Raw genomic sequence first — 25,516 nt, forward strand, 5'->3', positions numbered from 1 at the left:
TACAGTTATATGCCATAAAGTGCTGTGTGCAAAAACAATCCATATAGTTCTAGGGTGGCAATGGAAGAGGGCATAGGCTGTTCGCTATTTTCATTAGCAGTTACTGGTGAAATGTGCTGTGCATTGGCATTAGCATTTGGCATTGTACATCTTGTACATAGTGTTTGTAAAAAGTGATACTGAAAGACATGTAGAATAAAAGCATGCTCAGACCTAACATGAAGCAACTGCGTGCATACACATTTACACACACATACACACACGTCAGTAGGAAGGCTTCCCCATGGCAGAGCGCTTTCATAAGGGCCTGTAGCAGATGATACCCTTATCTCACTTCAACAGAGGGGTCTCCCCTTCATCATGTGACCCACAGTGAGCTGCCACTCTCCAATCGCCGTCACTGATGGGTGTAGGTGGTGAAAACATGCAAGGTACAGGCACTGTGCAATCAACTTCATCAATTCTGTGTGCGCACAGTTTCCATCGCTATTGTTTTGGAGTAAACCATAAGAATGATTGGGAGAGAGGAGGGTCATCTTTGCATTGATTTCAAACTTAAAGGTAGGAGTTATTTGCAAAGCTTGTTGTCTCTCAGGGGTTTTCATATTTTAATCAGACATATTACAGTCGCACATTGAATCAGCAACATGCAGTTTGCACTCAAACTGGCCTAACGTAATTCTTGACTGCCTTTGTGTGAAGTGCATGATAATCAAACAAACAGCCCTGGCACGGATCTGGCTCTGATGTAGCCAAGACAAAATCCACATAGAGTCTGCCTCCATTTTGGAGACCCAGAGTTGTGTCATTATCAGTTACCCAGAAATGTGAGATTAAATATTGTAGGCTAACTCCTGAATTGTTTGTGTGTTAAAGAATCATTTATTTGATGCAGTCACTCAATGTTACAATACATTTTATCTTGCACTTTGTATATTGATTGGTTGGCAAGGTTGTTTTGACAAATTCCCTAGAATAGCACAAAGGTAAGACAGATGGCATAAAATCAGGGAAAAAAGGAAAAGTGAAACAGAACAAGCAAAATGAAAACAGATACTGGGGACGACAGCCCTGTTGTCCTTGTCTTTCAAATCTCCTCAAACTCTCAGTATGGTGCTCATTATGCTTCACATCTTCATACACATTTATACATTCATATTTCAGACAGATCTTTAAATTGGATATAAGCTGCCCACTGAGACTTTCTAGACTGTTTGTTGAAAATGAAATGCAAGTCTAGTCTTTTTAATGGTTCGCTGAACATCACCATATAATCAACCCAAACCCTAATCTTAACCAAAACATGTTAATCATATAGTTTGTGTATAATCTGACCATATGAAGCTGCTCTATAGGGAACCATTCAAATAAACATATTTTTGTGCATAAAATATACAAATACTTACAGAATAGCACAGATGTAAGTCAGACATCATGACAAAAAAAGACAAAAAGAACACAAAACAACAGCAAACTAGAAATGCACGTCAGATCTCAAGCTATTGTGCCACGGTGCCCACATGCTTCATGTCTTCATGAACATTTATAAATTCATATCTCATGTGCACAGGATGCTCTCTGGTGTGGGGATAGTGCTCCTTCATCAACGAGTATAGCATTACCTGTAGGTATTTGTATATTTTATGCGCAAAAACATGTTTACACTTTATTTGAATGGTTCCCTATAGACTAGCTTCATATGGTCAGATTATACACAAATCTATGATTAACATGTTTCTATCCACTTTGGCTTCATGTCTTCATATGAACATTTTATGAACTCATATCTCATGTGCACAGGATGCTCTCTGGTGTTGGGATAGTGCTCCTCGTTCTCCTGGAGTTGTCCAGCCCTCGAGCCGTCTCCAGCCAGTGCCAGTGTTCCGCGCTCCAGACCAAACAGCTGAGAGTGAACTGCAGCTCCCTGAAGCTCAAAGGGGTTCCACATGTACCTGCAGACACTGAGGAACTCCATCTGCAGAACAATCTTCTGACGGGCGTTCCCGTTGGGTATTTTGACACAATGCAGAACCTGAGAATGGTGCACCTGTCAGGGAACCGTTTTCACTGTGACTGCGGAATCCAATACCTGCGTACCTGGCTCCTGAGGAACCGGGCGCTGGTACAAACCATGCCCATCTGTGCCAGTCCAGATGCCCACGCGAACAAAGTCATCACTGAACTGGTTGATTCTGACTTCTCGTCCTGTAGTCCAGGCCACAGTTGTCCTGGTGCTCTTTATGACATCATTTTGGGATCCATGCTTTGTGCTCTGATTGTGTTACTGTTTTGGAGCATTAAGTTGGCGAAGGACTCGACGTACATCCTTGGGATTTATGACAAGCACGCTGGCTTCGAGGCGGAATCGCTGAGGTCCCGCAAACCAAAACACAGGATGAGGATACAGCGAGGAGATGGGGCGAGCTCCTCAGATATGGTGGATGAGCTGGAGCAGCCGTTAGTCAATATGGAAATACTCCCGCAAATCGTTGATGTTTTACACAAGAAGCACAATATAAAGATCAAAGTAGTATGAAATAACTTTTTTTATTAAATGTTTTTTTTTACTATTACATATATATATGTATATTTTATATTTTAAAAAATGTTAACAATACTATGGATTGAGGTTCCTGCCCTCAGAACCCTGAAAATGACTCCAAACGAGTATAATATCTGGTAACAAAACGTCTTAATTTTTTTTATCTTCAGTTAAACATGCAATATGCACATCTTTTAAAGGAATTAACAACAGATGGAAAAAACAATTAAAGACACAACAAGTGTCAGCTTTAAAGTTACAAACACTGATAAGACATGCACATTGTTTCACACTGAACAAAGCATACAAGTTGATTTTTGGTCCTATGGTAGTCATTGTTCCAAGTTCACTAAGCTAATTTCTCTCCAATTCAAATCTGTATGGGCCTAGTCATGTGGAATCCATGGCTCACTTCTCAATGTATGAATGTGTGTACATATTTATATGAATTTTAAATCAAGGTAATCTTTGAAGTTGTTCCATGTTGCAGTTATATTTGTCCTGTATATTGTTCACTTCGTGTGGCGTGTTAAGAGTTTATGCACTTCTGGATAAAAATGGTTACTGTGAATGAACTGATATCCAAAAGGTTTAAAGTTATAGAAATAGGTCAAGCAAGATCAGTGTACTATTGTTGTTTTCTACATTTTTTGAGTGAAACAAAGAATGGAGCAGAATTCTGGGGACCCCAAAAGTTTTGAGCTCACATAGACTTAGACAAATTCTTAGACCTTATACTAGCTTCTTGAGACTGCAGCTTATTCACAATCAGCATTAGGATCAGCAGCAACTACGAGTACCTTTGAGCAGCCGTCTAGCACTCTGAAACGAACATAGATTCCTACAAAGCTGAGGAAGATTATAAGAAGATAGCAAAGACAACCATTTCCTCAATTCACACTCAGTCAGTAGCAAGCCTGATGCATTTCAGATATAAGCCCTGAGGTCTGTTGGGGTTAAAATAGAACTGTTTAGCGCAATGAGCAAAACAGTTTTGAGAAATAAGAGTGCTGAATTAATATGCACTCTGTTCCACCTGTAAAGTAGCCTATACAATGTTGGATTTATCATGGTTGGGCTTGGGTCACAACCAGTAGCATCTGAGTCTGTCCGGAGTATTTCACTTGTAGAACAAAGAATGAATTCAAAGTATTGTTGGAATTACTTTTCCAAAAGGAGAGTCAAAACTAGCCTTTTGCAAGGGAGAATCGACAAAAATCCCCCAGACAAGAACTGAAAGAGTTTTAGCAGGCTACAAAATGTATTTACAAGCTGTGATGGCCAAGGTGATGCTAGCCTATATGACTACAGGGTGTCCAAATTAGAATTGTTTGCTTCTGGTTCTTCTCCTCTTTTATTTTGAAACTGTAAATTACATTCTTTAAAATATGCAAGAATAGTGTGAATTTTAACTGATCAATAATCAATTCAGCCTTTAAGATTAGCCAGGCTTTCAGCCTACTCACTTGGCTACCACACTAGAAGTAGGCCTATAAGCTGTGGCAGAGGCTAGGCCTACATCATTGTCTCTGAACACATTTGTATGGACCTACCTGTGGTGAGTTTCATTTTGTTTCTGGGTTGTATTTCAGTAAACAACCTTTCTGTATTTCGGTAAAATAGCAGACCTCAAACCTACCCCATGTCTAGGGGAGAAGATTTCAGTCATTTCCTAAATAGGCTACAACACGCCACCTATTGGTCATAAAAAACATCTTGAATTAAGATGAGCAACATTGTAGCCTAATCTGCAAAGGGTATAAGCAAAGTCGTTTTAAAGCTGTGTCTCTGGTAGGCCTATAACACACTCCAATTTACCCGAAATAACAATGTAAAATAAAAATCAATTTTCCTTTATATGACAGGTATACGACGGTAATGCAGGACATTTAACTCCACACAAGGGCATGGCTACATCTTCAGGCTGCTTGTGACCTTGCAATTGGTGCACTCTTGAGTGTAAGCTGAACCACCTTGATTGCTAAGAGATGAAATCTGGTCCGAGTGTGATTCAAGCACGGTAACAGCTGCTCCTGTAGCATCTGTCACAACATGTGGCAGTTTAGTCACCGCAACAGGCTTCATGGCGATCAGCTGGCTCTTTCAATCTTATTGGTTAAAATCGAGGACTCGTTTCTTACATGTCTGTGTTCTTCCAATAGCATAACTAAGAGTCAAAATGTCCTCTTTGGTTTAAATCACACACTCGCTATCTCCTCCCTTAGCAAACACGATCGATCGATGTTGTTTTTGGAAATTCTGCGCTACATAATCCAATCAAATACCATCACTACCCAGAGTGCGCTCACTTTGGCTATTATCTGTGATTGTAAATGAATGTGGTTGCCGCTACTGTCAAATAAGCATTGTTTATCCTCTTGATTTCAATATGTGTGACTTAAAGGTGTTTTGTCCCCCCATTAACCTGAAAATTGCCTTTAGGAATGCTTTTGTTTGTGTACATCATTTCTTACCATGCAAGTCCATGTAATAATCCCCCAGTTAGAAGCATGGTCACAGTTGCCTAATGGAGCATGGGACCTTAATTCTTAAATTGCAGTCTATGCTGAAATAGAAACTATTCTGGAAAATCTCACATTATACCTGATATGAACTAGGAAAACCAGCACCAAGTTCTTACCCATTCTAAATCTAATGGCCAGAGAGACCATGAGCAAAAGGCCTTTTTATGGGCAGTCTATATTTACTCTGCAAATGCCAGCAGAGCGAACCGTCTTCAGAACAGAAGCCTATAGGCTACAGGAGACAAGGGTCCCCCTCTCTCAAACTATGGAGTGTGACGCCACATTTTTGGAATTGTTAGAACTGGCCTCTCACAATGCTGCCCAAGAGAATATTTTAACAACTTGAAATACAGGGAATGGCCACCAAGGTCTTATTTTGTAAATCTTTCAGGCAATTCGAAAGGAAAAGTGCATTTGAAACAAATGACAATGAACAATCAGGACACATTAAACAGGCACAAACAAAATGTGTGTTTACCCTCCAACCTCCTCCAGGTTTATTGATAGTTTAAAATTACATTTCTATGTTCTAGGACTTCAACTGCATTTTCCTTCCGACTTAAAAACTGAGTACAAGCAAATGATATTTTTACAGTAGTCTTAGTGATATTGTACAAAAATAATATTTTTGATTTCTGTGAAAACATTCTCCTTTTGCAAATAACTGCTAATTTCACGAGTCATTCTGTGATTCTTGAGGTTTTTTCTCACCCAAGGCAGACATTTCAAAAATTGGCTTTTTAAAAAGTTCAACCTTGAGTGCTTCACAACCAAAAGGTCTGCTTAACTTGCAAACAAGATGACCTTTATAAAAGAACTCAGGATCTTAATATTCCAAAAGTGTTTTCATTATCATTATGTTATGTTTCATGCCCGCTTCAATGCGTACTGCTTGGCTGGGCCCAGATTAAGATGTATTGGAAAAAAACTCATAAGCCAACTCATTTCCCCACTGAAAAAAACAAAACAAAACAAAAAAACTTGGAAGTACTGGCTTCCTTAACTTCCAGTTCATCTTACTGAGGCACTCGTCGTCTCTGAGCTCAGACGACCAACATAGCACTTTATGTCCCATGACACTGATCTGTGTTCACCAGTGATGTTGAAGGGGGATCTTTAACAAAGCATTATACAGAACACCTCTACCAAACTAAACAAACATTTTTTTTTTTGTATTGAATGCAGAAAGATTTTTTTTTTCAACCCCTTGCTTCTTTTGTACATGTCGAGAAGCCCACTGGCCTGGGACTAGCCTCTGTTTTTGCCAACCTTTGGCCAATGAAGAGGATTCAGAGAAAAATAATACAACCAACCATCAATCAGAAAAAAAGGAGGGGCATCAGAGGTAACCGTTTATGCGGTGGCTTCGATTGGGCACTCTTTCGCCAGGTGGCCGGTCTTGCCACAGTTGTAGCAGTTCACCTCGCTGGCCTTGCTGCACTGAACCGCAACATGGCCAATCTCACCACACCTGCAAAACACACCAAACATCTGGTTAGGCAACGTCACAGTCGTAGTAAAAAAACGTAATTGTACAAGCTCTTAAACATGCAGAAAGGTTGTTAATACTTGTGCAGAACAGCAAATCAAACTACACTCCATCCTTAATGTGTCCCTTAAAAAGAGCTGGGAAAAACAAACTAATTTGAGTTCTTGTACAATGAGAAAGCTCACAAAAACTGACGGAAGTGCTGTCACTCATATTCCAGTGCCAACACATCTCTGAAGTTACCACAGAGTTACCAGAGCCCATCAGTTATTTGTTGGCTGTACAAAAGGTTTCTCCTTGTATTATTACAATAAAATCTCTTTCTAGGAACATCATGGAACTGTCCCTGGATAACCAAAGAAAATGGAGAGTTCAAGAGGAATCTACAAAACACTTTAGCTACTTTTTCTCCATTACGTTTATGTGAATGGACTAAAATGGTAATTGGAACATCTTGTAGCCTATCTTTGGAGATTTTACTATTACATGTTAGAGCTCTGTATTTATAGTTAGCAGACAGAGGGTCAATGCCGCCTTTTCATGACTGCAAATACTAAAAGCTGCATGTGAAGACTGGGGCTGGGCTATTGCCATGTTCCATTTGTCTTGTAAAACGACTAGAAGTTTGTAATGTCGTCACATTTGTGCTAAAACAACTGGAACTCAATCAGCTTGGGTTAACAAGTCATGAGAACAATTGTTGTTAGCGATTGTTACCAGATATAGTAATACCAGTTTGTGACAATTCTACGATCATGTATTTAATGAGAAACAGAAATCAGACAGAACTGCTAATACACAGTACATACAGTGGGTATAGTAAGTATTCACACCCATGCTAAAGTTGACTAAAAAGAGGAATATAAAATCATCTTTTGAGAATTGATTGTAATGCCTTAATTCAAAAAATGAGTAAAAATCAAACCGCTAAGGACACTCATTTTCTTTGTGATTGAAGAATGTATCGTAAATAGATAAATGTTCTTCCTTAAATACAGGTTGCATAAGTATTCAACCCCTATGCTAAATTCCCATAGGAGCAGGAGGATTTTTTATATGTTTTTATTTTTAAAGGCCAGCTATTTCATGGATCCAGGATATTATGCATCCTGATAAAGTTCCCTTGGCCTTTGGAATTAAAATAGCCCCACATCATCACATACACTTCACCATAGATAGATTGGCATGGTGCTTTTTCCAGTTAGCCTATTAGCCTGTTTGATTTGCATTGAGCTCAATGAGCATCAAACAGGCTAATTGGCTAACTGTAAAAAGCACCATGCCAATCTCTAGCTATGGTGAAGGGTATGCGATGATGTGGGGCTATTTTAATTCCAAAGGCCAAGGGAACTTTATCAGGATGCATAATATCCTGGATCCATGAAATAGCTGGCCTTTAAAAATAAAAACATATAAAAAATCCTCCTGCTCCTATGGGAATTTAACATAGGGGTTGAATACTTATGCAACCTGTATTTAAGGAAGAACATTTATCTATTTACGATATATTCTTCAATCACAAAGAAAATTAGTGTCCTTAGCGGTTTGATTTTTACTCATTTTTTGAATTAAGGCATTACAATCAATTCTCAAAAGATGATTTTCTATTCCTCTTTTTAGTCAACTTTAGCATGGGTGTGAATACTTACTATACCCACTGTAACTACAGGTTTCATTAACTGTTAATGGGTGCAGCCATTTTGGGAATTTTAACTTGGGGTACATGTGGTTCGAACAAGCTGTTGAGGTGAAGTTGAAGTTGGGATATAACTTCAGAGGGCGTTCCATTTGAAACTTCCTCTTAGTGACTCAGGAAAACTAATAGACTTGGAAGGACAAATGGAACGCAGCATAATTAGGCGATATGACCAGCTAGCATAGCATTGCTAGCATAGTTGTAACAGAAATCTTTTTTTTTTTCATGCTGTCTTAATATAGACATAAAACAAATCAATTACAGTTGTTAATCTTTCATAACACAAATTGAAGCTCTAGATCTACCTTTCTGACTGTATAGCCAAGCCCTACCGTCGAGCAAGACGATGACTGCCTAAACTTGTGTACTACTCCGTATGAACCACATCGTATCCTGTTTGCAGAGCTAAGGCTGGAATTGAGGCCTGCCCCTTAAAGCCAACTTCCACTCGACAGGGATTGTTCTAAGGTAGATTGGTTAAAAAAGGGCTTTAATGGTCACCTGTAACACTTCACTTTGTCACAGAGCTTCTGGATGTGACCGAACCCTCCACAAGAGTAGCACTTCTGCTCATTGGCATGGTCGCAGTCCCGGGCCACATGGCCAGCCTTGCCACAGTTGTAGCAGCACTGCTCCCTCTCCTTCCTCGGCTCCTTGCAGTCCCTGGAAATGTGACCACTCCTGTGGCAGTTGTAACAAGCTAAAAGTGGGGACACACAGAGAAAACAATCAGTAATTCACATTCAAGATTGAAAGGCTTAACACTGATGGCAATGAAACCGTTATTCTTGTAGGACAGCATTCTTAACTACTACCATCTCCCCCATCTTTAATAGTATATTTGTTGAGAGAGAGAGAGAGAGAGAGAGAGAGGAGAGAGAGAGAATGAGTTTGTCTCACGCACCATCCTCTGTCTGTTCACAGTCCTTGGCAATGTGGCCTTGCTCTCCACATCGGTAGCAGAAAAGATCTAGAAGAAACAGAAAATTAATGACAAATTATATTGAAACTTACATCCCTCACATCCTTTGGCGGATATCTTATTTATTTATTTCTACACATACCTTTTCCTCTTCCTCGGCCTCTGCCCCGACCACGGCCTCCTGCATTGGGGCAGTTCTTAACCCAGTGTCCAGAACGGCCACAACCAAAGCACTCACTGCTACTCATTTCCATTCTCTGAAGATGCAAACCAAACCAAAAAGTCAGTTGGTAACAAACATTTGGGTTCAACCAATGAAATTCTATCAACACTAAGCTAGTAAGACTACTGCAACACAGTCACACTTAACTTGGCAAGACAGCTGGACAAAAGCAGCCCAAATGTAGCACAAGGGATCCGCTAGCTACTGTCTGCCTTACCTATTGACGGCAATCCATCCTCTTGGCATGACATAGCTGGCTACCAAAATGAAGATTTAAAGTAAGTGCTTATGAGCCGACTTATAAACTAATAATATATATAAATTTCAATATGGAAGTAAATTCAAAATAACCTTTTTACCATACGGGATCTTTACTAGTTTACAAAAGCAGTTCACTCACTTCCACGCTAACTTAGTGCACCAATGAAATTGGAATAATGAACTATCGTCAGAACAAGGAAATCTTAATTGTAGGCTAACCTGAGCTAGCCATTAGAGCTAGCAACGATGTATTATCAAATAATAGTCTTCATTATATCATTATATAATTTTACAAAAATGACCTATAATCCAAAACGTTTTAATAAACGCAACAAGCTATCGGTCACTATACGCTCGTAAAATACAAATCACGTGTAGCAATCTGCAAGCTAGCTAACAAGGCCCAAAAATCACGACACATGGCACAACAGAAGCTAGGTGGATATTTTTTATTAGCCAGTTGTCGTCGTCGGTTCTTCGAGAAGTACTATTTGGGATAACTAAACGTAGATGCTGGTTTATCATGGGCTCAACGTATGATACGGATATCCGTAACTGTAAAACGTACGATGCACACAATATATAAAGTCTAAATAATGTTCGTCTAAACGAATCGCGAAGCAGTTAGCCTAGCGACACCATGTTGTCTTGATATATTCATTTCAGCTGATTTGCTAACATTAGCGTGCTAGCCAACGTGCAGAGCAGCAGCAAAACTCGCTTAGCCATATGGCATCAGTAGGGATGTGCACCTTGGCCCTCCAACCACTTAAGGGCCGCATCGACACTAAGCTAATTGTAGCACGCTAACTAGCGATATCTGAATACTTGATCGCACTTTGGACAGGATCAATCATCGTTGAACGTGAATGAGTTGTTTTCGAGCTACACACGTGACAAATAAAACGTGAAAAAATGTAATTTGTGATGCATAAGATCAAGTCCCAACTCCAATGTAATAAGACTGCTTTCCCGCGCTGCTACCATTGACCACAAGGCCAACTGAAATGCTAGGAAATCTGATGATGAATGTTATATTTCCAACTCATAACCGTTTTACAGAAGAATCAGGCAACATTAAATTCACATTTTATCCATGCTCATAAAGAAGAACATATGTGGTACTCACCTTTTGAAGGCTAACTAGCTACGTGACTCGCTGCTGTTTACTCCTCCTCTCTCCCTTTGCGCCACATGCGATTTGCGCATGACTCTTTGGAGTGGCGTTACATCTAACCAGTCAAAGGTTACCGAAGGAGCGCCTACGTAGATTTCCTTTAACCTATGGCAAACAAATGCTGACGGACACCACCTCCACAAAGTGTCAAATCACAGATAAGAGAGGAACTTTGTTCCGCCTTTTTTTTATTCTGACAATCAGCTATAAAAGCTTTTGGTTTAGGCTACTCTTAGTTTGGCAAGGTGTTGGTTTATTTCAGAAATAACATAATTTCACAGTTGTAGCCTAGTCTATTTATGGTGATTAACTGATAGGCTACTTGGTCAATCAGAATTAGTTTTTAACTAAAATTCTTGGTCGTAAATAGGTCTAGTAGCAATAGCCTAGACCCCGAGGCGTATGGCCTGACCCAGACATGTTGCTTATTAGTGATATTCTTGATGGTTCATGGACTACTCTGCTACTATTGATTGGGAACATATAGAGAGAGATGTTGTCTACTCTATTGAAGCAAATGAGCAGGCCAAACTGAATAGTACAGAATAGTTATGAGTATTTTTTTAGCTAGGCCTACGCTATATGGCCTACTTAAAGGATAATTGTTAACATTAGGCTATGTGTTTTTGTTTAGTTTCAGGGACATAGTTTGTAAGAAAATGCATCAAATAGGACTGAAAATGTGAAGTTCAGACTAAAGAACAACTTAAAAGGCTATATATATAATGTGTGTGTGTGTGTGTGTGTGTGTGTGTGTGTGTGTGTGTGTGTGTGTGTGTGTGTGTGTGTACCCTTCTTATAGCCTATAATAAACTTGACTAGAAATGGGAAATAGACCTCTGAAGCTTCATACCAAACACTGCCTTGTTAATTTTCCCTGTGTGTAGGCTGACTTTTATGGAGAACTTTGGAATTAGGCTATTTGTCCTTGTATAGGCTATTAAAAATTGTAAAGATATGTTTAAGTCTCTGTACCAATCAATGTAATACACAGCTCATTTTGTTTGAAAAGCTGTCGTTTATGAAAGTAACATGTGGGGGGATAGGCCTATGCATATTTTAATGGGATACCAAATAATTAATAGTAGTGTAGAAATTTGAGACCATTGGAGGCAGGCTTAACTTCCAATTATGGCTACAGATTGTTATGGTTAATTATACATTTGAGAAATCTTGACTGTGTCACCTTTATTAACAATACCCACGTAATAGCTGAGGCTTCCACCATTTCTGTTTATATCATTGGTCACACCGCAATTCTCAGCCGGAATGACTGGGGGTCCAATTTCAATCAATGGCGTCAGACGACCGCTGGAACTCTCAGAGCTCATTCGCTGCGCATTCAAAAGACGGCACCACTCGCATAGATAAACAAACACAGGAATGGATATATACGAGAAGTTGGCTTTTCATTTGATTTCAAAACATGACAGAGAGGTGGGCTAAATTGTAGCAGCCTTGCACGTGACGCCTAAAAGGTGTTAGTCCTTTTTTTCCCTTTCAACGTGATCAATGGAAACCAACATATGGGAAGCCTGATAGGCTGTCATCATGCGTAACCCGAATGGTTCGTATTCTTGATATTTTAATGGTGATTGTTTTGTATAATACGCCTCTAGGATATGCTATTGCAAACATAATCGTTTAAGTCCATCGGTAGTGATCAGTCCGCTATCCCCTGTCCGCAAAGGCCTGTTCGAATTAGCCCATATGATGATGTCATCGCGTCTCCACTTTTTCTTCAAGTTATGGCGGAGCTGAAGTTTTCAGCCTTGCTTGGTAAGTGTTCATTGACAGAGGTATGCCCTTTAAGTTCCTTTGTTGGGCGATGCACATTCATTTTCAGTCTTTCGTTATATGTTAGTCGTAGAAAGACAATCTTTTCCTGGTCGCGGTTTAGCAAAAGTTGGATTGCATTGTTTGGAGTGATGTAGGAGTTTGGGTCGTACGAAAAAGGGCCTTAGAACACTGTCAACAGTCCGCAACAGTGTTTCATTGTTCAAAATGCAGACAGACGATCAAATAGGCTGTTGGATGCACTAATGGGTATGTAGCAATAACTCATAAAATTAATTTAAAAGTAAAAACATCTAAGGATGAGTCATTTGTCCTGTTTTGTCATGTTTCCAGTGAAAAATTGGCCAAATTCAGATCGCCTATGTTAGGTAGGTTATGCTATTGTGGTTTCGAGGAGATCCTTACAAGTGACGCTGAGTCGCTCGGCGGATTTCAGTAGTAGTTTGTTGTGCTTTGAAAAATTATAGTGTTATTCGGCTCATAGATTGCTGATCGATAACCATGATGAACGCTGTGTTTTGTTCCGTAACGTCTACTTCGCTCTCGTGCTTTGTAGCTTAATGCGCTGGTTCCGGAGCAGTAGGCTAGTACATTGTTACGTTTTACAGATTTGTGTTATCCCTTCGTATAAGGCATTGCTGTTTTTATTGTAATGAATCTTTGTTTCCATATCACAGCCACAAAATGTAGCCTTCTTTACAATGGAAACAATATGCTTAACTGTAATGAATTTGAGTCGAACATGACAGAAGGTCATGTTGAAAGACGGGAAATAGAAAGGCCTTTTGCAATAGTAAACGTCTGTGTAATTAACTTAATTGTCATAACTCCAGATTGCAGTGTTTACATAGGCCTAAGAAAGTATTGTTTAGGAAATGTTATAACAATCAATGTTGTATTTGTTATAGTAATCTTGATGATATGTTCGCTTATTGCATTTTAATGTAGCCTACTATATTCAATATTTCATTCAGGCATTCTTACTAATCGATAAAGAGAAAAATGGCATGAAAATCTAGTTATATTATGCATACCACTAGTGTTATTTCTGTGTGTTGCTTTTGCTACTTCAGGCTATTGAGCACAGTAGTATATTAATGGAGCACCTACAAGGAGCTTGGAGGACCCTTAGCAATGGACTTGGAGGAAAAGACTCTGTGTTCGAGGGCCCTCTTACCTCTCCCACCGTGGTCCAAGGTTTTCCATATCAGCGTCGTGCATCAGACGACAGCAAAATCGACTCCAAAACGAGCAGCACTATCCGAGTCTACCTCCCCAACCAGCAACGTACCGTAGTAAGTCAAAAAGACATTCAAAAGCAAAGCTTTAGAGTAGGTTATTGCACAGAGGGAAGTGTGTGTGTGTGTATGTGTCTTTGAATAATGTGGTGCATTGTGTTGTGTGTCTAAAAGGTGAATGTACGGCCTGGCATGACTTTGCATAGCTGCCTTATTAAGGCCCTGAAGGTCCGGGGACTTCAGCCAGAATGCTGTGCGGTCTATAGGCTTCATCCCGGTCAAAGGAGGTAAACACTTCACTTGGCTCACATAATGTGTTGTAAATAATAGGCTGTGAGCTGATTTTGTAGATTAAAACATTGGGACTATTCCAAGTATTCCAGTATGGGAAAATATCCCATTTATGGGCTCTTGACATGCCTTGGTGTGCTCCAACACTCACAGCTCAGCAGGCTTGTGTTTGTGTCTGTGTTTTGATATTGTCACAGACATGCATTGATTTGGATCATCTGCGTACCTTTTTGAAAGTTAATTATTATACTAGGAGATGTAAACTAAGTGTATGTGTGTGTGTGTGTGTGTGTGTGTGTGTGTGTGTGTGGTGAAGTATAAAGACTCGTATGGATTGGAACACAGACTCCAACTCACTCATTGGGGAGGAGCTGCTGGTGGAGGTTTTGGATCATGTTCCTCTTACGACACACAACTTTGTGAGTTTCTCCCATGTCGAGCATTCTCCATCCAAACAGTCTCTTCTTATTTGCACCACAGCGCTGGAAAAGTGGAGACTCTGGCTGGTTTTGATCCCCCTGTCTTTTACTTTTTCAGGTTCGGAAAACATTTTTGAAGTTGGCCTTCTGTGACATATGCCAGAAGTTTCTTCTACACGGTTTCCGCTGCCAAACGTGTGGCTACAAATTCCATGAGCACTGTAGCACCAAAGTGCCCACGATGTGTGTGGACTGGAGTAACATCATGCAACTGCTGTTAGTGTCTACCTCCATCCTATCCTAACATGGAAAAAATACACATGCCAAGACCTTTTACTTTTCAACTTAACTTTCTAAAATCAAAAGTCGTAGCAATAAGAGCTGGATTTGCTTTGGAATGTTTGGACAATAAATGTAGATATTAGCCCAAGGCGGTGGAAAGACCTCTGCCAATTGACACACAAAATCACAATCCGAACATGCAACAGTATTAAGATTATGTGGTGAATATGTTCAAAGCTCGAAGGTGCAGAATTTCCCTGGAATGATTTAAAGGGACACTTCACCGATTAGCATTAAGCTTTGTATCTATAGAAAACCAGTCATGTTTTTGAATGGTCGTGCATCTTTCCCTCAGTTTGCCTTGAGATGGGAGAATGCCTAAGCCTGAGGAAGAGCTTATTGCTCGAAACGTTGCTTCAATAAATTATCACTGGGAGCTATACTGGTGTGCAGACTTTTTATCCTTTTTTGTATGGCCTTTTTTGAAGTTCCGGCACCCAGGTTGAATAGGATGTGCGTGGATTTTCTACTTTTATGCCTTGAGATGGGAGAAATACGGATTTCAACGTTGGACTTCCTGCTTTCAATGATGTAAAAATCATCATTTTGCATCATTGAAAGCAGGAAGTCCTATTCATGGGTTTCATTGAAATCCGTATTTCTCCCATCTCAAGGCAAACTGAGGGAATGATGCACGACCATTCAAAAACATGACTGGTTTTCTAAAGATACAAAGCTTAATGCTAATCGGTGAAGTGTCCCTTTAAGTGCATACGTGTTGTACTTGGCAGGCTGCAGAACTGGTGAAGATTGCTGTTGTGCTTCTCTTAGGTTGTTCCCGACTCCCGGTGAAAGTGGTGGCCCGTCTTTTCCTCCCCTGTCGTCCCGTCGGATGAGAGAGTCCATCACCAGAGTGCCTAGCGGGTGAGCTTGTGTTGGCTTTCCTTTCCCTTACCCTCCGGCGTGGCCTTTGCTAAATGGGACTCTTGTTTCCCCATAAAACTACAGAGCCTTCTAATTATTATGAAATGGCTGGGAGGGTATCATTGGAGATAGTTTCTCTCCAGAATTTCTCTCTAAAATACAGTCCTGTCTCTCATTGTTGCTCTCCTTAAGTGAATGGGATCTTATCACTAAGGTGATATAAAACTTAAGATTGAAGTGCTTTGATGTTGAAGGGTTTCCTGTTTGTGGAAGACCGATTGCAGAGTGTAGTGCTTAGGTACGAGTGACACCAACCGATCATTTAACAGATTACAAGATGACTCCATGACTGTAAAAAAAAGACATGATTTGTTATGCTAGTAAAACCTCAACTGATGGTTAAGAAGCAGTAAAGCATATTAGTGCTTCCTTCTGAGATGAAACAATCCTTTTTTTTGATTACGTCCTCAGATTCCTTAAGTCTAACCAATCCGTGGTACTTTTGAAACCCTTGCATGAAAAGAACGTTTTGTTCTTTCCACACTTCAACCGTTTAAGAGTAGTTCTGCCAAATTAGTTTTCAGAAAGGATTATTTCCCTTTCGTGCACAATGATGACTATTATGCCATTGGAAATCCATTTCTCTGCCAGAAATAAAGGATTTACCCTTAGTGTGTGTGTGTGTATGCTTGTGTGTGTGTGTGTGTGTATGTACAAGGGGTTGTTGGTAGAAGCTGTGTTTTCTTTTTGGCTTGTTTGTGCAACAACAGGTTCAGCACTGTTGAAAAAAAAAAAAAAAACCGTAGAGATGAGTGTGAAGCTGGCGTGAGCACATCATGAGTGTGCACATCCGTGTCCTATGCACGAGGCAGCAGGTCCTCTCCCACTGTGTAGCCGTGCACCTCACAACGCACTGGACGTCCACGTCATCCCATGTGCCGCGCAGCAGAGCTAGTGCACGTAGCCAGCAGAGCAGAGCATCCTTCTCACAGTGTTGCTCTAATGTTTGTGCGTTGTTAGGACACACGTGTTTTGGGTTTTGCGGTGGACGCCGTGTTTTAACGCTCTCAAATGACCTGAAAAGTTTCATACAAGATGTGAAACTCCAATGGCAGTTTCGTGCAGCAGGTTCATTTGGTGTTACTGTACGTGGATGTACTTCACATATTGTACTACCCTGGATGTAAACATTTTGTAGATCAACTTTGTCAGATCATGTACTTTCAGATGCTACGGTTCAGTCATCTGTATATTGTCTGCGCCTGTTGAGTCTTACATACCTATTGTTCATCTTTGTGTATGAGAACATCTCCTCTCATAGCACTACTTACAACTAGTCCTGCTTATCCTACAGACAATTGCAGTCATTGATGCACTTACTACACTCATTGATGCACTTATTGTGGATGTTGTTTATTGTTGTAAAATTTGTTGTTAGAATTGCTCTTTAAAGCTTAAAAATGTTTTTTCCATGTTTGTAAGTCGCTTTGGTTAAAAAGCGTCAGCCAAATGTAATCTAATCTAATCTAATGTCATGTCATGTCATGTCATGTCATATCATGTAATGTGTATCTTTCAGCTCATTGCACAGACACTCGACCCCTCACGTCTTTAACTACCCCGCTCCTTACTCCGCCCCGGGGTCAGCTCTATCTCAGCGCCAGAGGTCCACGTCCACCCCAAACGTGCACATGGTCAGCACCACCCTGCCCGTCGACAGCAGCATGATTGAGGTAACCGCACAAGACCTAGTGCTCCTCTACGTCCCTTTGGTGGTTGTTGTTGTTATTGTTTTTTTCACCAAAGCCTCCAAGACCTCTCATGGTTAGAAATTCGCAAGAGGATAGTTTGCAAGTTACCAGGGCTATATTTCCTTCAAGCTTTGTTGTGCTACAAAAAATGGGCATGACTGTCCCCTTCAAATGTTATAAATAATTTGAAGATATTCACCATTTCAGGTCTTTTTGTTTTTTGGTTGTAGTGCAACAATTCAGTTCTTGAATTTCTAGCTAGCTTCTTTGGACCTGCGTCTCCGCAATCATAAATGTATACCTATCTCATGTCCTGGTTGTCTTTCTCTATTTTTCCTGCTGGGTGTAATCCTAGTTAATATGATTAACTTGTTTTCCTTGTCTTTTTTCACCGTTTCACCCTTTTAACAATCATTTCCTAGTTTATACATAATATTTATCCATTATTTATGCATCTTCTCCTCTGCCATATATACAGTAGTCTCCTTTTTCCTCTTTTCCCCCTTCACCTGTCCACTTTTCCTTTCTTTTCCTTGTCTGTACCTGGTTGTTGTTTTCTGGTGTCGAGTAGCTAGATTGCCTGAATACGTCACCTAGTTCCTGGTGCCGCCGCTTTTGCCTGAGGAGAAGAGTAGGTATTGTTCACCTCCCACGAGATCTTTTCTGCTTGCGTCTGAGAGAGTGAAACACATTTTAAGTTGCTGTGCTGCAAGAGGACATGAAAACTATTGATTTCATGCAACCTTGAAACCTCTTGTCTTTCTAGGATGCGATGCAAGGTCATAGCTCAGGTACGTCCAATCAGACTTTTGAATCTCAGAAATTATAACGTTACAGGTGTGTTTTATAAAGGCATTTATGAAGTCATTGCTCATTTTTCAAGCCTGTGGAAATGATCTCCCCTTCTCAAGGTGGAAGCTCTCCAAGTCAGAGCCCAACGGGATGGTCCCAGTCCAAACCACCAGCCCCCGCACAGAAAGAAAGGGCAGGATCCTTTGGTTCTCAGGAGAAAAACAAGATTGTAAGTCCAAATTCTGATTGTCAGTAGGCCGCGGCGGCACCGTCTTGCTGCTGGCAGAATGAGGCTCCTTGGCGTTCGTGTTGGTGTTTTTTGAAACGGGGCCTGACGTTTGCTGGTTTGTGTCCGCAGCGGCCACGGGACAAAAGAGACTCCAGCTACTACTGGGAGATCGAAGCTAGTGAGGTGATGCTGCAGTCACGAATTGGCTCCGGCTCCTTTGGAACTGTGTGGAAAGGGAAATGGCATGGTAAGTGTTGTTTTGTTTGTGATCGAGTATTTACCCATATCGCTGTTTGTTATGTGTCATGCCTACAGTAATTTCCCGCATATAAGCCGCTTTGTGTATAGGCCTCAGGACAGTGTTTTATGCAAGTTAAAAGAAACCAAACCATATTAACACCATATTAACTGCCCCCCTGTATTAACCTTACAGCGGAATTGTTTTTTATAAAATCAATGTATAAGCCACGGCTAATAGTCGGGAAATTACGGTATATTTGGTCTAGTTTCCGTCTAATATAAGTTCCCCCCCCTCCTTCTCAGGTGATGTTGCTGTAAAGATTTTAAAGGTGACCGACCCTACACCGGAGCAGTTCCAAGCTTTCCGTAATGAAGTTGCAGTGTTACGGTAAAGCTCCCTGTTAGCAAGCTTATATCACTGTAGACAGTGAATGATGGATGCTGCTCCAAGATCATTAGAGACTCACTGATACTGTATGTCACTTCACAGCATGGTGTATTTTGGGCTGCTGTTGGTATTCGTATGCACATTTTTCAATGCTGATTCTTTATCTGGCTACAGGAAGACCAGACATGTCAACATCCTGTTGTTCATGGGCTACATGACAAAAGACAACCTTGCCATTGTGACGCAGTGGTGCGATGGGAGCAGCCTGTACAAGCACCTCCACGTGCTCGAGACGACCAACTTCCAGATGTTCCAGCTGATTGACATCGCTAGGCAGACCGCTCAGGGCATGGAGTAAGGCGAAACTCCAAATGAACTCAAACCTGCTGCTCTGCAATGTTTTGCATGTTTCAATTTTCATTCTGTAACATCATATTTGCATTTACAAATTACACATTTCTGTACAATGTTTTCATTGTCAAAGCAGGAGCCTGCCATGAAATGTTTGGGAACAGCAGATTGCAGTATTTGGGTTTTTTTTAACACCAGGCAGGAAGTTGTGTAATAATTTTCTTACTCTTTTTTTTTTTTAGCTATTTACATGCAAAGAACATCATCCATCGTGATATGAAATCTAACAGTATCCTTTCTGAGAAAGTCTTGAGCATACAGCACATCTTCCTTTACTACAGAGCTCTGCACAACACCTGAGAATATTGCAATTGATGAGCTTATCAGTCAGGACCTTAACGGCAGTTGTTCAGACATCTTTCTGCATGAGGGCTTGACCGTGAAGATCGGGGACTTTGGCTTAGCCACTGTGAAAGCTCGATGGAGCGGGTCCCACCAGGTGGAGCAGCCTTCAGGGTCCATATTATGGATGGTGAGTGACATGTGTGTGCATTTGTCTAGGGAAGCACACTCATAGTGCCGTATCAATACACTGCCACCGGGATAGATATTATTTAAATGCTGGGAGTACACAGGCTGTAGATGCCTCAGTTGACTGGCTGTACTCTTATAACCTACTTCTGCCCCACTAAAGCACCAACTATGTGTTTACTGTTTGCATATCGTCATATCGGTTCAGAATGTTTAGTTTCTCTCCACATACTAATCATTTTCTAACCACATTTAAATGACATTTTATGAAGATAATGCATTTGGCTTTGTGAAACTATGTCATACTGTCATCTTTGCATCACTGACTGCATATCAGATTGAGTGTTTTTGTTTCTCTGTCTAGGCCCCTGAAGTGATCCGAATGGAGGACAACAATCCGTACAGCTTCCAGTCAGACGTTTATTCTTACGGGGTCGTCCTGTTTGAGCTGATGACCGGCGAGATCCCGTACTCCCAGATTGCCAACAGAGATCAGGTAAGGACTAAGGAGCGTGGTATGGCTACGATGGTACAAGTCTGAAGAACACCGTACATGAACCTACATGGGCCTCCTGTGTCTTAAATTGAATTGCTTAAATTGGTTACGAGAAAAACTGTGACCTTTTGAGTTAAACTAACTCAAATGTGTCTGTCAGTATATCTCAATTGGCATTACGTGGTTTCAGTTTAAGGAGGTATATTGTTAGGGTGTTGCATCTGTATACTGCAATTCATTCAGCACCCCACATTACTTCATTGGTTGCCAGTTAAGTCACGCATCGCCTACAAGATCCTCCTGCTCACCTACAAATCTCTCCATGGACTCTCACCTCAATACCTCACTGATCTCCTCCACCCCTACACTCAGTCACGCTCCCTGCGGTCCTCTGACAAGGACCTGCTGGCCATTCCCCGCACCAGGTTGCGGACTTTTGGGGACAGGGCTTTTTCTGTCAATGCTCCCACACTCTGGAATACCCTACCACTCCATGTCCGCTCTGGCCCGTCCCTGTCCATGTTCAAAAAGCACCTCAAAACATTTCTCTTCACAAAGTCCTTTGACCCCTAACACCCCCCCCCCCCCCCTCTCATTTGTTAAGCGACCTTGGGTATTATGAAAGGCGCTATATAAATCCAAGATATTATTATTATTATTATTACTATACGGCCCAGGCTGGCTACACACACAGTCAGGGAACACGGTCCCATCCTGGCCCTGAATCTTTCCTTGCCTGGTCCCTGGACCACCAGTCTCACTGGAGCGATTGCCCCGGAGCTAACCTAAATTTAGGCCTGTAATTTAATCTTCTCCCCTACCCCGACCACGGGACGGGACGCCACTGTACAGAAACGGGATTAGACTGGAGCGGACTGCCTCTCCAGAAGACTCTTGGGCGTTGGTGTGTGTTGTATTGTGTTGATATCACTGTGGGGCTTTCGTGTTTCATTTCTCATTTCTCTTCCTGTGCTGTGCTGTAGATCTGTGAGCTAGCTGTGTCTCATTGTCATGGATGGTCAGTGTTCAGTGCTGTGTTGAGGACACATATCTTCTTTTCCATCCAGTCCTGAAAAGCTCAACTGTTATGAGTAGAGTTTAAGTGAATAGCTGTTTTGTACAGCAGCAGTATTGAAACCGTTTCTCTCCGTTCAGATAATCTTCATGGTGGGCCGGGGTTACCTGTCTCCAGACCTCACCAAGCTGTATAAGAGCTGCCCCAAAGCCATGAAGAGGCTCGTCGCCGACTGCATTAAGAAGTCCAAGGATGAAAGGCCCCTTTTTCCACAGGTGAGCTAGGTTGCCTAATGCTTACTCATTAGTCCTCGTTCATTCAATTCAGGTCCTACAATGGCAAAATGGTGTGTGAAGAAGCCATTAAATATTCTTCTTTCCTGAATTCCGATTTCAAAATACCACTCGTTAAATACTAATCAAAACATTATCAACGTGTCAGAGGCACTCCAAGTGATTCTCATTTTTATGAACAGAATTTAGAAATGTGGAATCTTAATGCCGAATTTGAGAACTTTCAAAAATAATCTGTGTAAATTGTGCGTTAAGTGACTCAGAATATGAATAAATCAGTGTTTGTTTTTGCACCTGTCGCCAGTGTAGCGTGAGTAACTTGTCTCCAGAGCCACTTCAGGCAGATTAGTAGCTGGGATTTCAAGGCTAATGGCATGAAAGAATTTTGGGCTCAGAGCTAAGTAGGCTACATTCTGTGTGGGTATGAGATTTGGAATACATTTGGCACTTAGAGGCAGTGGTGGACGAAGTACATTGATTATGTACTTAAGTGAAAGTATAGATACCTTGTGTCAAATATTACTTGAGTAAAAGTGAAAGTACCCACTTTGAATTTTCACTTAAGTAGAAGTATAAAAGTATTTGCCTTCACATATACTTAAGTATTAAAAGTAAAAGTACTTCAATGAATTATGGTTCTAATGGCTTAATTATAATTATAATTTATCATTTCCACATCAAAGCTCCTGCTAAATCAGCTTACCGGTATATAAGGTGAACTACTAATGCCACTCTTCAAATAGTTTCTTACATTTCTCTATTTGCTTAGAAGCTATCTACAGTGGGGAGAACATGTATTTGATACCATGCTGTAGTTGCCTAAAAAAAGAAATATAAAATCATCATTTGACAATTGATCTTAATGCCTTAATTCAAAAAATGAGTAAAAATCAAACTGCAAACAAACAGATTGCCATGGTAGTTTTTCCAGTAGGCCTATTAGCCTGCCTGTTTGATGCTCATTGAGCTCAATGCAGGCCTATACTGGAAAAAGCACCATGCCAATCTCTAGCTGTGGTGAAGGGTATGATGATGTGGGGCTATTTTAATTCCAACGACCAAGGGAATGGGAAAAGGGAATTTATCAGGATGCATATATCCTGGATCCATGAAATAGCTGTCCTTTAAAAATAAAAATCTACCTGCCCCTGTGTTAAATTCCCATAGGGTTACATAGGGGCTCAAATACTTCCTTCCCCCTAGCATTTAGGAAGAACATTTATTTATTTACGATACATTCTTCAATCACAAAGAGAATTGGTGTCATTAGCCCCCCCCCCCCCCCCCCCCCCCCCCATTATGATAATAATGACAACGTAATTTTGTTGTAGAAAATACATTTGTTAAGAACTATGATGCTGTTTGATTAATTTATAAATGGTACACTGTCACTTTAAGACTTGCCGGCTGCCCTTTATAAAGCGGAGATATCAGTTATCAATGCACTCTCTCCCTTTCATGCATGCTCACACGTTCCCAATTATGTTATGAGTAACGTTATGAGTAACAAACGCGTAAATTAGATTTGCTGCAATAGAGATTTCAAAGAGTAGGCTTTCATCTCTATGTAACATTGATATTGACATTGTAAATGTAAACGTTCTCTAAGAAGAGTGTTAGTTTGCAGTAATGTTAACCATTTTGGCAAAAAATGGAACGAGAGGGTTTTCATAAATATAACGGAGTAAAAGTACGAATTTTCACTTAAAAATGTAGTAAAGTCAAAGTACAAAGTCTCACCAAATATAAATATTTAAGTAAAGTACAGATACATCAATATGCTACTTAAGTACTGTAACGAATTACATGTACTTCGTTACTGTCCACCACTGCTTAGAGGAGACTTCAATTTTGCATTGAATGATTATTCATTATAGTGTGGGGCAGCCGTGGCCTACTGGTTAGGGCTTCGGGCTTGTAACCTGAGGGTTGCCGGTTCGATCCCCGACCAGTCCACGGCTGAAGTGCCCTTGAGCAAGGCACCTAACCCCTCACTGCTCCCCGAGCGTCGCTGGTTGGGCAGGCAGCTCACTGCTCTGGGTTGTGTGATTCACCTCACTGTGTGTTCACTAATTCGGTTAAATTGGGTTAAATGCAGAGAACTGAATCTCCCTCACGGGATCAAAAAAGTATATATTCTATTCTATTCTATAGTGCTCTTTCTCTGCTCTAGCCGGTCACTGTCTCTGTCTTCTTTTGTCGGCCTGTGTAGATCTTGTCGTCCATTGAGTTGCTCCAGCACGCTCTTCCCAAAATCAACCGGAGTACCTCTGAGCCCTCGCTGCACAGAGCCTCGCAGACAGAGGACATCAACTCCTGCACTTTGACCTCCATGAAGCTGCCTGTTTTCTAGTGCTCGACTCTAGGACATCCGTCTCCCTCTCTGAAGCCATGGACATAATGGACAGACAGACGGACGGACGGACAAGAACCGTGTCCACTGAACGGCTGTTCACAGTATGTGCTTACAGGGGAGGACATGGCCTCGAGCTGGACGTCTGGATGTATGAAGGGAACAATTGAGCGAGAGAGAGCGAGATAGAGAAAGAAAGAAAGAAAGAAAGAGGAGTGGCTCTTGGCCTTTTTAATGGCCGCAGAGGGCACCGGTTGGTCTGCCCCTCCTCGTACCTGAGAAGTTTTCTTCTTTCAGCAGTGGAGCAGAATTGACCTCCGGGGGGACTGAAGGAAGCATCGTTTCCCTTTCACTGTCCAGGAGCTGATTTTTTTGTGCCGCCCCTTATAAATTAAAATCACCGTGCACACTAACAAAATTGACTCCTCCCCCCCCTTTCTGCCGTCCATGTCAAGTGGGCACGGTGATTTACAGAAAGTAGTTCTTTTTGCCCATAAAATGGTGTTAATATAACAAATGATGGTCAGCAACAGTTAATTTTTTCAAATCCACTTAGCAGTCTTGTACTGTTTTTGAAGGGTTTTTTGAAAATGTGGAGATTTTTGTTTAATGATCATGTTTTATTTTAATAAAAAAGTAAGTTAATCTTAATTATCAGTAAATATCACAGTTAAACACAGCTTTCATGTTTTTCGCAGTTCATTGTTTTCTTTCTCTTTTTTTTTTGGCTTAGTAGATTCTCACAATGCAATCAGCAGTTTGTGCTGAAATTAGTTCCAGGGTATTTCTTGGAAATAAAACTCGAGCACTTTATTCCACTGTTGCGTGGTGAGGTTATGTAACATTAAAACAGAATGTCCGGGGGGAGAGTTGCATATTTTAACACTCACATTGAGTAATATCTACCACACGCAATGGGTCGAGTCCACAATATGGTTAAAGATGCACCCTTTGGTGTTTGCCTTTGCCTATGATCCAATTCTCAAAGGATGACAATGATCCCATTTTGCAACAGTATCACTGTACTGCTTGTTACTCCGCTCCAGGGCATCTTTGATCTTCAAATATAAATGACTGCATTATAATACCTGAAAAAAATGTTTGAGATCACATTGAAGACATAGCAATATTGGGAAACATTTTAGCATTTGTCTGTCCCAAATGGCATCGTCTTTGATGATTTCAGAAACTTTTTTTTTAATCTTCCACAACAACAACATTGCTTCCTGATGGCTGCGTGCGTGCGTGCGTGCATGCGTGTGTGTGTGTGTGTGTGTGTGTGTGTGTGTGT

The 25,516-nt window shown here is 40.9% G+C and overlaps 3 protein-coding genes across 7 annotated transcripts; 2 read left to right on the forward strand and 1 right to left on the reverse strand.

The window, feature by feature from the left end:
* Positions 1 to 408: 408 nt before the first annotated feature.
* Positions 409 to 3,018, forward strand: gp9 (glycoprotein IX platelet). The gene is made up of 2 exons (XM_062540989.1): positions 409 to 561; positions 1,801 to 3,018. Exon 2 carries the CDS (start codon positions 1,802 to 1,804, stop codon positions 2,534 to 2,536), a length of 735 nt encoding a protein of 244 aa, XP_062396973.1. The 5' UTR covers positions 409 to 561; position 1,801; the 3' UTR covers positions 2,537 to 3,018.
* A 2,518-nt stretch (positions 3,019 to 5,536) lies between these two features.
* On the reverse strand, positions 5,537 to 10,895 carry cnbpa (CCHC-type zinc finger, nucleic acid binding protein a). The gene is made up of 5 exons (XM_062541000.1): positions 10,788 to 10,895; positions 9,317 to 9,431; positions 9,157 to 9,222; positions 8,754 to 8,952; positions 5,537 to 6,538 (listed from the first exon to the last, which is right to left on the reverse strand). Exons 2-5 carry the CDS (start codon positions 9,426 to 9,428, stop codon positions 6,421 to 6,423), a joined length of 495 nt encoding a protein of 164 aa, XP_062396984.1. The 5' UTR covers positions 9,429 to 9,431; positions 10,788 to 10,895; the 3' UTR covers positions 5,537 to 6,420.
* On the forward strand, positions 9,553 to 24,876 carry raf1a (Raf-1 proto-oncogene, serine/threonine kinase a). Of its 5 annotated transcripts, XM_062540993.1 has the most exons (18): positions 12,105 to 12,402; positions 12,526 to 12,614; positions 13,706 to 13,927; positions 14,045 to 14,157; positions 14,478 to 14,580; positions 14,699 to 14,856; positions 15,694 to 15,786; positions 17,366 to 17,519; positions 18,304 to 18,328; positions 18,449 to 18,558; positions 18,688 to 18,805; positions 19,102 to 19,186; positions 19,361 to 19,540; positions 19,780 to 19,826; positions 19,951 to 20,069; positions 20,433 to 20,564; positions 21,720 to 21,854; positions 24,085 to 24,876. In XM_062540993.1, exons 3-18 carry the CDS (start codon positions 13,730 to 13,732, stop codon positions 24,223 to 24,225), a joined length of 1,911 nt encoding a protein of 636 aa, XP_062396977.1. In that variant the 5' UTR covers positions 12,105 to 12,402; positions 12,526 to 12,614; positions 13,706 to 13,729; the 3' UTR covers positions 24,226 to 24,876. The 5 variants fall into 5 exon arrangements, with proteins under 5 accessions (XP_062396979.1, XP_062396974.1, XP_062396977.1 ...); XM_062540995.1 differs by lacking the exons at positions 12,105 to 12,402; positions 12,526 to 12,614 and adding an exon at positions 9,553 to 9,675; XM_062540990.1 differs by lacking the exon at positions 12,526 to 12,614 and having other exon boundaries at positions 12,104 to 12,402.
* The last annotated feature ends 640 nt before the right edge of the window (positions 24,877 to 25,516 follow it).

This window comes from Sardina pilchardus, chromosome 7, assembly GCF_963854185.1.
Source record: "Sardina pilchardus chromosome 7, fSarPil1.1, whole genome shotgun sequence".
Lineage (NCBI taxonomy): Eukaryota > Metazoa > Chordata > Actinopteri > Clupeiformes > Clupeidae > Sardina > Sardina pilchardus.